We start from the raw sequence: 14,683 nt of genomic DNA, 5'->3' as shown, positions 1-14,683 counted from the left end.
TCTAAATAATATAAAAAATGCTATATCACCGCTATACCGTCGCGAGAACCGCGATTTCAAATAGAGGCCGGTGACTGCTATTATATTTTTGACCGCGATAACTGCTTAGATTATAAGAAATAAGGGTTAAAGAATCTTTTCATTAAATATAAAGGAACTATTACAATTAACTCCATGAGTAACAAGTGAATACGCCAGGGTTATATACAACAATGATCTAACAAACAATGGGATGTGTGCTATCTGCCTTACTTCCTGTTCCTTGTTTGGTTGTGGGCTTAGGGCAGATGCGCACAGTCGATTGTTTGTTTACTCTGAGTTTTATATAACTTGTATCCATTTAGTACTCATAGAAAGGATTGTAGAATCATTTTTACGTATCTTTCATCAAAGTAGGAAATATAGGATTTTCTAGAGGAACAGTCAAACTCTTCTAAACAAAGCTTACAACTCACTACAATTTCAACTACATTTTACGACAACTTTCTACAACTTACATCACTAAAATCTTAAGAACTCACCAGCTTAATTGCTGATATACGTTTTCAAAATAGCTTGTATTCTCAGGGGACTAATAGACAGGTACTCGCGCTGGGAATTCAGAAGATGGAGCATAGTAGCTTCAAGTCTTGTTTTGTTATTTGATTCTGTATTCTATGTTTTGAGAACACACACATTGTAAGCACTTTCTTTCTAAATGAAATGGTTGTTCATTACTTGCTTACTATGATTCATGTCTTGTGATACTAAACATGACTTCCTCCACCCCCGAACGTTTCCGCCGTTCTGGTTTTGGGGTGTGACATACCACATACCTGTTGAATCATCTCGGTCATCTTGAGTACCACTTTGGTACTCCCCATAACCTGATGGCTGACTTCACCCTAACATATCGGGGTTCTAAACTTCCTCCTATAGAGCATCTCTAAAGGAAGTCGATCAATGATGGCATGATAACTGTTGTTATACGAAAATTCCGCTAACGGAAGGTAGGTATCTCAACTGCCACCAAAATCCAGAACGCACGCCCGCAACATATCCTCCAATGTCTGGATAGTTCGCTCACTCTCACCATTAGTATGCGGGTGAAAAGTCGTGCTGAAATGCAAACGAGTACCCAAATTGAGGAGAACAAAAGCATGTATACTATTTACTTGCCAAGATCACTCAAACACATCAAAAAAACCGTGTTCACATTGGAATTTTGTGGATATTTCCCTTGAAAATTGTTTATTAACTATATGTGAAGTCAATTTCGAAACATTTTTACTTACAAAGTTCTACATAATGGAGCAAGAATAAACATTAGTTGAATGAATTTGGCTGTTATGGTAACTGCAAATACAATAAAAAACTCAGTTGCCCATAAAATGAGTCAAGTCTATGATAGGTACTAATAGTCTTTATAGCGCTCTTACGAAAGAGAAAGACTTTCTGCGACAACTCCTATTACTACTGGGGTAGCTCCCGAACCTTCTTAAACTTCTTCCCCGGATTTCTTCGAGACTTCAACTTTAATACTAATAGATTAATAGTAATAAGTTTTGTGTTTCTTTTTGAGTTAATACATAAAGAACAGTTTAATACAATTACTCATGTAAGTGAGGCTTTCCCAATTAAGTCCTAACTTTTCACAACTTTCCCTCATTTGCTTTTCCTTTTCATTTCTCAAACATTTTTGAACATTAATTCAGATAATACCTCATGTGAAACAAAGCATAGATTATCGAATCTTGAAGACAAAAATTCAGATGCATTCAGATGTCTCTTGCTACCTCCCTTTCCACTCTTCCTTCAGATAGCTAGAGTTACATATATAATGTTTTATAATTCAAAAATATAATAAAATTTTTATATAACCAATATATAGTTAAAAATGTTACATTTTCATAAGACCTTTATAGGATCCATATACAAAACACATGTTAATTTAATCAACTGGGTTACATCTTCTTCACCTATAAACCAAATTATAAAATTTTATAAAGGTATGATCACATCCCATAATACACATGAAGGTATCAAAGAGAAATGATAGATAGTTGTTACACAACATACAACATTGTCAACTTCTCAAATTAAATGTCTAGAAAGCTGTGACAACCCAAAACTTTCCATTCTGTTCAACCATTCACTTCAATATGAATTAAAACTATTTCTGCTAACTTTCAAACTTTTTGGAATAAGTTTGAGTGGTTTAAAGTTAGTGCTTCAAGAGATATTAGGAGAGTGGATACCCTAGGGTGTACTAAGTAGCAAAACATGCCCAAAACGTCAAGAGTTTTGAGTTTACGGTCCAGAATGGTATTGGGACCGTAAACCCAAAAGGCTATATAAGTGTGACTTAGTTATTTTAATCACCTTTTCACATTTCCAAAGACTAGAGCCACCTCTCTCTCAAGTAGCATCCCGTTTTCTTCAAGATCTTCAACTAGTAAGTGTTTCTAGCCCTATTATCATTAGATCAAGTGTTAAACATCAAGAAATCATCAAGTTTCCCCAAGAACAAAGTGTTCACAGCCCAAGATCTTCTTGGACCGTGAACACTAAAAGTAAGGCTTAAATGTGCCTTTTGTCCCTTTAGACCTTGGGAACAAGTATAGCAACAACCCCTAACATGTTTAAACCATAAGAGCCTCAAGAAAACAGCCAAATATCACAAGGATGAGGTGTTTACAGTCCAAGAATCTCCTTGGACCGTAAACCCTAAAAAGAGTGCTTTAAGTGTGCCAAAGTGCCCCTAAACTCTAGCCAAACCTTAGAAGCAGACATGGAACCTTCCTTGGATGTGTTTAGCACATGAAAACCTCAAAAATGTCCCATATATATGAGTTTACAGTTTGGGGATCTCCCAAAATTGTAAACCCCTCTTAGACATGTTTTGATGCCCCAAACTCATTCCTTAAGCTTTGAAACTAGCCTAGATCTTTACCTAGAAGTGTTTAGGACTTGAAAACTTCATTTGACCATAAACCATTTGAGTTTACTACCGTAAACTCAAAGTCATATGGTCCAAAAACCGTAAACCCTATAAAGGGGTGATATGTTGCCCTAATCACTTCCTAAGGCTAAAACTTGAAGTTAGGATGCTTCAAAAGGACTTCTAGGACTTCAAACCACCACATGGTCAAGGTACCATGAGTTTACGACCGTAAACTCATGGGTTTACCACCGTAAACTCAAGTGGAGTTGTTTCTGAAACCGTAAACACCATTTAGTGCCATTTCACTTCCCTTTGTTGAATCACATGTGATTCTAACACCTAGCCAAGGTGTTTCCTAGTCCCGGAAGGTGTTATCTTTCATATAGTTGTGTATAAACACTATATTCATGTCAATATGTGTCCTTATATATCATTTAGGACTTACTGTGTCTCGGGACTTCATTCGTGGAACTTCTCATCCGTACGCGCATACCCCGTTTGAATCACCCACATCAGGTGAGTTCATACCCCGTAATGAATCTTTTAACTATTTTAATTGTTTAAGGGGGGGAATACAAGTTGAACACAATGATAATTATGTAAATGTTTGTTATAAACATCTTTCAAAATGTTACTTATGTTATTTATAAGTTGTTAAAACATTTCAAAACTCTTCTAAAGGTTATGTTACATTATAGTTATACAAAACTCCATTTTAAAGTATAAGCATAACTTTGTAGATAAATGAGTCTTTTCAATAACAGTCCAGTTAGAGCATTAGAACTTAAATCAAAATACTTAATAGCATGGTGATACATTTATACAAATTATAGGTATAGTTTAAGAGAATTCTATTCATTACTTCTAGTACAATGAAGCACACAAAGAGTCAATATCAGAACAGAACAGAACGGAACAGGACATAACTAACAAATTAATTTGCTATAGCATGACAGCACGCAGACATGATCTAACTTTAATGTGAATTACACGGCTTGCATGGATTTGCTCGGGTCGCGTTTGGTTCCCTCAATCTCCATACATGAGAGCGGTTAGTAAGGGTTCCAGCCTTCACATTATGACCGTAATAAAACAAATATGTTTTTAGGTTGATAGTACCTCCGTATGTCCTTATAAACGACATCAGGGTACTCATTTCTCCCATTACTTTCATAAAGTGTCGGTAACACTTGAAGGTTAATCTATTCTCTATTTGAGATAGGTTATAAACTAGGTAGAACGTACTTTTCAGTTGACAAAGGAACAGTAGAGTCTTGGTAGAAGACTGCTTTCATAACAATAGAGTCTTGGTAGAAGACTGCTTTCAAAACAGTCGAGTCTTGGTAGAATGCTACTTTTAAGTTAGGACCACGATGCTAACTTTATGATTCTTTAATATATACAGTATAGGATACATATATGCTAAGTAGATTCCGACAACTAATAGGATGTGTGCTCTTCGCTGTACGTCCTGTTCCTGTTGGATGTGGGTTGACACCGAGGTCACCCAATCTATTATCTACCCGAATCTATATATATTTATGCTTAGTATACATTAAGTCATCATAAAGGTACCAGGTATGGATCAGGTTATAAGACACAAGGTCAATGCACAGTTTTTTTCTAGTATAAAACCTTCGTTTCAAAGTCAGTACTTTTGGTATACAAAACTAGCGATTTCGCAGTTAAGGGCTTAATCCATTTTATTAAGCCAGTACAGTTTTAAAGACTTTAAGTGAGTTAACTTTATAATACCTTAGTTTATACACCATGTTTATATATAAAACTAGTATCCGATAGCTAGTAGGATGTATGCTCTTCGCTGTACGTCTTATTCCCGTTGGATGTGGGTTTACACCGAGGTCACCCAATCTACTATCTACCCGATATCAAATTATATATAGCAGTATAAACAAAGCTATTATAAAAGTAATCACCATAATCAATATTTTACTATAAGAAATATAGGTTGTCTTAAAAGGAACTCTCTATTAGATATAAAGGAACCATTACAAATAACTCCATGAGTAACAAGTGATTACACCGAGGTTAGATATGACAACGATCTAACAACCAATGGAATGTGTGCTATCCGCCTTACTTACTGTACCCCGTCGGGTTGTGGGCTGAGGGCAGATGCGCACAATCGATTGTTTGTTTACTCCAAGTATATATAACTTGTACCCACTTATTACGCATAGAAAGGCTTGTAGTGTCATTTTACTCAACTCCCATTTTAAGTAGGAAATATATGATTTTCTAGAGGAACAGGAAAACTTTACAAAACAACACCTTACAGCTTACAACACTTTACATATACATTTTCAATCACATTTTTTATAGCTTACTCACATCACTAAAATCTTATGAACTCACCAGCTTAATTGCTGATAAACTCTTTCAAATAACTTGTATTCTCAGGAGACTAATAGACAGGTGCTCGTGTTGGGACTTCAGAAGATGGAGCATTATAGCTTCAAGTCTTGTTTTGTTATTTGTTTATGACTTCTATGTTTTGTGAACACATACATTGTAAACACTTTCTTTCTAAATGAAATGGTTGTTCATTACTTGCTTACCATATACATATCTCGTGATACTTGACATGACGTCCTCCACCCCCGAACGTTTCCACCGTTCCGGTTTTGGGGTGTGACAAAAGCAAACTAATTTCCATCTTACTTGTAATTTACATGAATAAAGACATCTTCCCCAAAATATTATTTTTTCGAGTCCACTTTCATACAAACTGAAAACATGCTTTCCCTTCAAGGTCATCAAGAAGATCTTTATGTGGGCATCAAGAGAAAGTATTTCAACATATAAAAGTCTTTATTCTTCTTACCTTTGATGGCATTCTAAAAACACCGGTTCACTAAAACTTTTGTTTACTAAGTCAAATCAATGAGAGTATGTTGCTATTTCTTGCATTTGAACAAAAAATTCCTAAATGCAAAAAATAGCAATTTACTTCCACTTACAAATTTTATAAAAAAACCTAAATGCGATAAATAAGAAGTACATTGTTATTTCTTGCATTCAGGGTGAAACCGACTAAAGTTATAGTAAGAATTGATTAAACCTTTTGTTTCCCAAGTTAAAAGGATTTAATAAAACTAAAAAAATATTAAATTTATATTTTCACCATCGCGCATGGCTATATCATAAGAGCCCATGATAAGCACAACAGCCACTAACTTTTGAGTTCATTTGAAGAACCTTTCTCAGCTTCTAATAACCTCATGCCACAACCTTTAGAATCGGAAATTAAAAAAATAAAGGTAAAAGTATCATTTACACTCATTCAAGCAGTTCATTCAGTAAAAAAAAAACAGCCAACTTTCTAAAATTAAAAAAAAAAAAGAAATCCTCTATGAACTACATATGCATACTACAAAAACTACTCATCAATTCATTTCACTTTTCTTACCAACGTTAATGATTATAAATGCATATCTATAGTTGTAAATATTTATAATAAAAATAATCATTTAATTGTTGATTGATGGTCTAAAACAGACAAGATACATCACATTTAAGCATTCTTAAATCATTTAAGAATGCTTCCAAACGAGACACAACCTACCAACACAACAATATACGTGAGAAGAAAAAAAGAAACAGAACCATGCATGTAATGCAACGATGCAATAATTATGAATAACACAAACGAAAATACAACTTGCAATGACATGCTGTAGAAATAAAGACATCCGAGAACAGAAGAACCAAAGACATTCATGCTCCATATACATCAAATTGAGGAAACAAAATGGATGCGTATTTGGATAGTGATTATAGTGACTTGAAACAGAACAGATAACCAGTTGATCAAAGTTAGGGATAGTTAGGTAATTTTATATTTATTTCAAAAGTAAGTTCTCTATTCAACAACTACTTACATGTTTCTCCATTCTTTCGACCCTAAACAATCAAAAAATTATAATCATAATCATTCTTAACCAACCATTCAAATTAAACAAGTTTATAAAATATAATCAATGAAGTACTACAAAAGCTAATGACCGTATGAATTTTACAAAGACATAAACTTTCAAAGGAAATTTTTTTTTATCTTAGTACAAAGGACCCAATTTTAAGCTCCTTAACATGGTGAGGGTTTAGTATTAATGTTTCAAGCATTTCTTCTTCGGTTTCTTCAAGTGTTGCATCCCAATGCCCCATGAATGTATAATATAAGTTAGCTTCAACTAAAGAAGACACATTTACCAACAAAAGTTTCAACAACTAGACATCACCTTTGATTGTCAGTGATAAAATATTAGGAGCACTGATTCCAATGATATTAATGAGATCATCATCATCATCAACTTCATTATTAGGATATGCATCTATAATCATTTAAAAAACATTCTTAAATCATTTGGTAAGCCCTTTTCTTGAACACTAAATAAACATTCTTACACGATGTGTGTTTTGAACAAATTGAACAATTATGTACCTTGACCTTTCCTTAATTCCATAGTCAACCCCTAAATCGCCGGTCGATTTCGTGAGGGTGTGACCGGCGGCGACAATAGTGAGGCGGAGAGTTGTGGAGTCAACTTTGTGAGGCCCCATGAGCACAACACTGGTGGAGTAATGACATCAGAAACCCTAGAAACCCTAAATCGCCTGTCAATTTTGTAACAATGTGGCTGACAACGAAAATGGCGAGGTGGTGCAGTAACCTTAAGCCAACTCTGGTAGGACATGTAAGCAAGACAACGATGGAGTGAAGGAGTAACCCTAATCGTTGTCCGTGGGCTCTGTAAGAGCTTGAGTGCACGTGAGTGTTTTGATTTTGAAAAAAGGTGTAAGGGATATCGATATGCAAATTGGGAATATGAGTCGATGTCCTTTTTCTTAATAAGATGGCCAACATTACAATTTAGTGTCTGTTTTTTTTGACTCTATAATAAGTTACTTAGTAAAATTTCACAAAATACGCTATAAATTTATGACAATCAACCTTTTCTTTTATAAATCATTAATATTCTATAAAATATAACATCACTTTATGACAGACTCTTTTTTTGGCTGTGATAAAATTATAGCGCGTCATAATTCGTCTCTCATTAAAAGTATTTTTTTTAGTAGTGTTATATGTACATAATCTTTGTCAGATATATTATAACTTTGGTTAGGATTACTTATCCTAAATATTCTTCTATCAAAAAAATATTTTATCTCTTATTTGTTTAGCCCAAATCTGCGAGCGTTACACATCGTTCGTTTATGTGGACTTCTTGCACTTTGTTGACGACGGACTCTTGGAAACAAAAAAAGTGTAAATTAAAAAACTACGTATATGACCTTATGATTTGTAATTATAATATATTTTACTATAATTTTAGATGTTGGTTGTAACCTTCTTTGTAAATTTAAGTCAAAAAAATTTGTTGGTACCAAATTTTATAAAAACAAGGACACTGGTACTAATGATGACACTTTTTGAGGCTTTTAAAAATGTATAAAAGATGGAGTGCATGTTACAAGATTTTTTTTTTTTTTATCGATATTGACTTCTTTCACCGTCTTATAATCACGATCTTTAGGATGTAATTTGGAGTTACGAATTCAAAGAAAAGAAAACTGTCAATATAATAATAATAATAATAATAATAATAATAATAATAATAATAATAACTATGAGAACAAAATGCATTTTTTGTGGTGTATTGAAACCAATTGAACCAATACCTATTCATAGTAACATTAGAGGGGCAAAATGGTAATTTTGAGCCTTCGAACGGCTACATTAACGGTACCATGACCTGTTTTTCATAAGAAAGTCAAGTCGAATGGACTGAACCCGAAAACCGTTTTTTTTTTCTTTTTCCGAAACAAAATCGATTTTATTAAGAATCGCTTAAAACCCGAGCAAATAAGTTGGTCCGCCATTTTTCTGGTAACTGATTCCTAACCAACGGTTGTGTTAAATCCTAACCACATATATGACAACTTGTAATATAAAAAAACCTGTTTATTATTATTATTATTATTTTGAAAAACAGTCGGGTTTGTGCAACTCTACTTAGACATTATACCACCACCCGAATTTGCGTATTATGCAATTTTATGGAGAAAATTTATGATATTCAAATTATATTATTTGTTAACTCTTTATTAACAGTACGCTTTTATTTTAATACAAGTGTTAATATACTTTTAAATATAAAAAAATATATTAGAGTAAAATGCTAGCTAATTGTAAACTGCTGATGTATTTAGTAAAAAATTATTTGTAAAACAATTGCAAAGTTGCAACATCACATGTAATTTATTCTAGGGAAAGAACTTTTGGTGTCAATAATACTTTAAATTACACAATGGACAATTCCTACCAATCTACGTATGAGTATTACAGTAATTACATTTGATTTGTTCATTTTATGAAGAAGCTAGTTAAGTCTCATAATTTGTTACAAGACCTTCATGTGGTAGAGGCAATATGGTCAGAGTAGTAATATTTCTTGGACCTTCCTCTTGGGGTTGCGAAGATATAATGATGCTACAGTTCCCACCTGTGACTATCTTTTGACATGTTTCAGTTAAGGAGTGCCTGCAAGTTGGACAAGATGAATGTGAACTCAGCCATTTATCGATGCAACGCACATGAAATCCATGGTTACACTTGGGCAGTATTTTTACTAGCTCTCCTGTTGAAAAATCACCCAAGCATATCACACATTCCTTGTCCAATCCTGGTAGCTTCAGTCCTTCCCAATAGCTGACTGTTGGGAAACTCTTTAATGCTTTCTTCTTGATTCCAGTGTTGGCTTTAACTAAAATACTTTCCTGGCCACCGCTGCTTTCTGATCTAAATAAGCCTGTGCATCTTAATACGCACCTGATAATGGAGTTCAACGCAAGTGAACAAATCAGAGCGCATAGCAGCACTGACAGCACCATCACCACATTCGCATGAAAGTTGTTATGTTCTGTATGTGGGCTTGACGGTGATGGAGCTCTCACAGCAGCCGCTGGTCGTTGGTATGAGTACGTGTCAAGTAGAAGTTTTCTTGAAATAAAATGCTTCATTTCATTCTCAAAGAGCTCAGTGGACAGTCTTGACATGTTAAGTTGTTTGTGAGTAATGATCAAGGTTTGTTTTGATGAGAATTCCATGTAAGACCAACATTTAGGTATATATATCGAGGGGTGATTAGAGTAGGGTCCCGCTTAGTGTATTAAAAAAAAAATTAAAAAAAGGTATAGAGTATTTGAGCTATCATGTGGGATTTTATGTTTACGCTTTTGTAATAAATATAGAGCATGTTCGGCAAAACTAACTGATAACAGTTAGCAGTTAGCGAGTAACTGGTAGCCGATAATTTTGATTTTGGAGCTTTTCGTTTAGGCTAAAAGCTAATTGCCCCTGTTGCCGAACGAGATTTTTTTTTTAACTAGCGTTTAGCTAGAAGCTCCCAAAAACTGTGTGTGTGCCGAACATACCCATAATCATTAAAAAAAAAGATATAAGTATAGTATTTGAGCCACTATGTGGGAATATCTATTGTCTTTGTAATTTATAGGATCTCCACCATTTAGATCTTCCACTAAGGGATGTGTAAATGTGTAATTATTTAATAAATGTTTTCTGTATTTATATGGGACGTCCGACGCACATTCTGCAAGTCAAATAATGCTATATATGTGTGATGCCGTTAAATAATAATAATAATAATAATAATAATAATAATAATAATAATAATAATAATGCTATGTGTGGAGCTTTTCTCCGTCGCCAATCACTTCTTTTTTACCATTGAAGTATTGTTGATGCTTCGGATAACTATTTAATAACCACCGCTTTTTCTCCTCTTTCATGAAACGTTTTTAATTTAATTGATGTAGATCCCGTAAAAAAAATATTTGGTAGGAATGGTAAGAAATGTATTATTTGCATGATTTTTGACGAATCATCAAAATGAATCATTAGATAACACAAAAATAATATGAATTGCAAAAAAACTAAAAAAAAAAGTCATCGATGATTCATTTTTGTGATGATTTATTAAAGTTGTCCAAAAAGTGAATCAAAATTTGATTAGGTAAAAAATTGGACCGATGATGTTTTTTTTGGGGATTGTTTTTTGCAAATCTTGTTATTTTTATATTATCTAATGATTCATTTGGCTGGTTCGTCAAAAAACACGCAAATGATGTATTTTTTATCCTTCCTACCAAATATTTCATTCTTTTTTTTAAACAGCTGAATTATATAAACGCCACTAACAAGAGCTAGAATAAAATTACACAAAGTCTTGGATCAATGAGTTTTGTAACCATAAAATCCAAGTGATACTACTCTTATTACATCTATTAATAAACCAATTAAAAGAATGAATGCGAATACTTTCAAAAATACCACTCCTTTTCATAGCTGGAGACCGAAACACATTGTTCCTGTACTGCAAAATCATCCATATTGTGGTCAAGACAATAACTTCCAACACCTTCTTTTTCAAATCTGGTAAAGAGACGGTATCCACCCAATAAAGAAGCTCTGTCACATTAATGATTAAAGGAAATGGAAGATCCAACCACTTGACGACCTTAATCCAAACCTGACTTGCCACCTCACAGTCAACGAAAACATGCTTACAATCTTCAACCTCCAAAGAACATGATTGGCATAAAAACGAGGGAATATCGACATTTCTATCAACCAAATTTTGTCTAGTAGGAAGCTTATTGTAAACAACTCGCCAAAGAAGAACATTTACCTTGATGGGGACAAACACCATCGAGTGGGAAATAAACCTCCAGGAAGAATGATATCATTTATATGTCGTCTTGTATAGTTGACCGAAAATAACCCATCTGCGTCAAGGTTCCACCTCCATCTATCCACACGGTCAATAAGATGAACTTGACTAAGCATCTGAATCATCACCTCAAATTTATTTGTTGTGACCCCGCTCCTCTAATCTCTCGACTCCACTCCCACATCCAATCTCCATCTCACCATCTATCCGCAATGAAGCAAATTTTTATTTGTTTCTAGCGTGAAAAGTCTAGGAAAGCGATCCCTTAGTCTTTCCTCTCCCACCCAAACCTCATTCTAGAAATGAGTATCACCCCACTCCTAATTCTTTTTCGTAACAGAGAATGAGGGGTAGAACATATTTTTCATGTAATTCATTTAAACCTTTTACTATTGAAGACCAAACACCACCACCACCTTTTGGTTTAGGAGTATTGAGTCCTAGACCTCCATGAACCCCATGAGTACTCTTTATAACCTTAACCCACATAGGGTTTTGACCAGTATAAAAACGCCAACTCCACTTTTTTAGTAAGGCTCCATTAAGAGCCTTTAAGCTTCCAATAACCAAACCACGTTTTTCATTAGAGTTTAAAGCAATTTCCCACATAATCCAATGTATTTTCCTTTCTGCTTCATTTCCACCCCAAAAAAGAGCTCGATTTCAACATTTCTAATAAATTACCAACTGCTACATACATCTTACAAAGAGACATATAATATATTTTGAGGCTACCCATCATCGACCTAATCAAAGTCAGCCTTCCACCCACAAAAAGTAATTTAACTTTCCAAATCGTTTCATGAATTTCTGAATAGCTACCTCCCAATTACCAATATGCCCCATGTTTTTTTCCTATTGGCACCCCAAGGTAAGAAAATGACATCGGAGCAGCCGAGCAACCTGTAAGCACAATCAACTCTTCCACCTCATGCAATGTCGAACCCACACCGTAAATGGTGTTGAAACCCGGTGGAAAAGATCCCGCTTCAAATGACAGACATTTACGACTTAAAATTACGACAAATATTTTGTACGTCATGATTTTTGACAGATTTATGACATACATTGTATGTCATGCTTTTACATTTTTAATATATATATATATATATATATATATATATATATATATATATATATATATTGTAAATTTGTACCAAAATTGATTGAAACTAAAATACACATTTAATGTCTAATAATGAAACATAAAACATCATGCATATACAAAAAAAGCAATTGATTACACAAAAATAGTGTCAAATTCAAATGTGTTCAAAATTCATCAAAAAATAATTGTCAAATACTATCAGTCTATCATACCTTATCTATTAGTTCTTTTCCGGTTACATCAAATGTCTTTAATGTAACTTAATTATTAAGCTTAATATCATCACTCCATTCCATTGTAAGCACAACTTTTCGGGTAAAGTTCCAATATTTTTTTGGAACTTTAACCCATCTTTCCTTTAGAGAAGTTTCTACCTCTTGGGATGTAACAATCATGCAAAAAAAAAAAGATTCTTTTTCAGTCATTTACAAGGTTAACAATGAAGGTCAATAATAACAGTAACTTAGTAATCAATTTCTTCAAACATTTGCCTAACCTATTCAATCATAATCTTGGGTAATTCATTTTTGAAAAATTCCTGTTATTTTTAATTAATTAATTATTTTTGCTAGAGCCTAGAAGACTCACTGTGTCATTAACTGCTACTTTTATACCCTTCATTGCTTTGGCAAATCACTTTAATTGGCCCCCAATCATGTTAAATAACAAGGCATCAAGAGTTAAAGAAAGTGACATACTAGGTCTTTGTACCTTTACAACTACTATCTCCCCTGTATTCAAACGAGCTGCAAAACTTGAAATAACCATCAAAGCCTTATTAGACTATCACATTGATATAATATGTAAGAAATGTAAGTATGTTGCTATTATAAGTAAAGTACTATAAGCACATTGACATTAGGTGTAAAGAAAAAGCAAGTATGTGGCTATTATTAGTAAGATTGTAATATGGGTAAAGATATGTAAGTATGCTGTTAACGGTAAAAAAAAGCAAAGTACATTGCCTATATTGATGAGAACAGAAGCATGTATAATATTTACCTGCAAAGATCACTCAAACTCATCAAAAAAACCATGTTCAGATTGGAATTTTGAGGATATTTCCCTTGAAAATTTTGTATCAACTATATGTGAATTCAATTTGAAAACATTTTTACTTACAAAGTTCTATATAATGGAGCAAGAATAAACATGAGTTGAATGAATTTGGCTGTTGTGGTAACTACAAAAAAAAAACTCAGTTTTTAATACTAATAGAGTAATAGTAAAGTAAATAACAATCAATTTTGTATTTCTTTTTGAGTTAATACATAAAGAACAGATTAATATAGTTAGTCATGTAAATGAGGCTTTCCTAATTGAGTCCTAACTTTTCACAACTTTCCCTCGTTTGCTTTTCCTTTTCATTTCTAAAACATTTTTGAACATTAATCCAGATAATACCTCATGTGAAATAAAACATAGATTATCGAATCTTGAAGACATAAATTCAGATACATTCAGATGTCTCTTGCTGCCTCCCTCTCCACTATTCCTTCAGATAGCTAGAGTTACATATTTAATGTTTTATAATTCAAAAATATAATAAAATGTTTATATAACCAATATATAATTAAAAATACTACCTTTTCATAAGACCTTATAGGATCCATATGCAGAACACATGACAATTTAATCAACTGGGTTACATCATCTTCAATAGTAAACCAGATTATAACATTTTATAAAGGCATGGCCATGCCTCATAATACACATGAAGGTATCAAAGAGAAATGATTGATAGTTGTTACACAACATACAACATTGTCAACTTCTCAAATTAAATGTCTAGAAAGCAAACTAATTTCTATCTTACTTGTAATTTACAAGAATAAAGACAAAATCTTTCCCAAAATATTATTTTTTCGAGCCCAATTT

At 33.4% G+C, this 14,683-nt stretch overlaps 1 protein-coding gene and 1 pseudogene across 1 annotated transcript; both read right to left on the bottom strand.

Annotated features, from left to right (window-relative positions):
• Positions 1–9,187: 9,187 nt before the first annotated feature.
• Positions 9,188–10,013, bottom strand: LOC145100637 (RING-H2 finger protein ATL78 pseudogene; annotated as a pseudogene).
• Positions 10,014–11,057: 1,044 nt separating this feature from the next.
• LOC145099406 (uncharacterized) lies at positions 11,058–11,676 on the bottom strand. Its single transcript, XM_079036986.1, has 2 exons — positions 11,286–11,676; positions 11,058–11,170 (listed from the first exon to the last, which is right to left on the bottom strand). The coding sequence occupies exons 1-2, from the start codon at positions 11,674–11,676 to the stop codon at positions 11,058–11,060; spliced, it is 504 nt and encodes a 167-aa protein (XP_078893112.1).
• Positions 11,677–14,683: the final 3,007 nt, after the last annotated feature.

This window comes from Lactuca serriola, chromosome 4, assembly GCF_051521515.1.
Source record: "Lactuca serriola cultivar US96UC23 chromosome 4, Lser_US96UC23_V15, whole genome shotgun sequence".
Lineage (NCBI taxonomy): Eukaryota > Viridiplantae > Streptophyta > Magnoliopsida > Asterales > Asteraceae > Lactuca > Lactuca serriola.
Note: the sequence above shows the minus strand (reverse complement) of the source record. Positions and strands in the feature narration are given on the sequence as shown.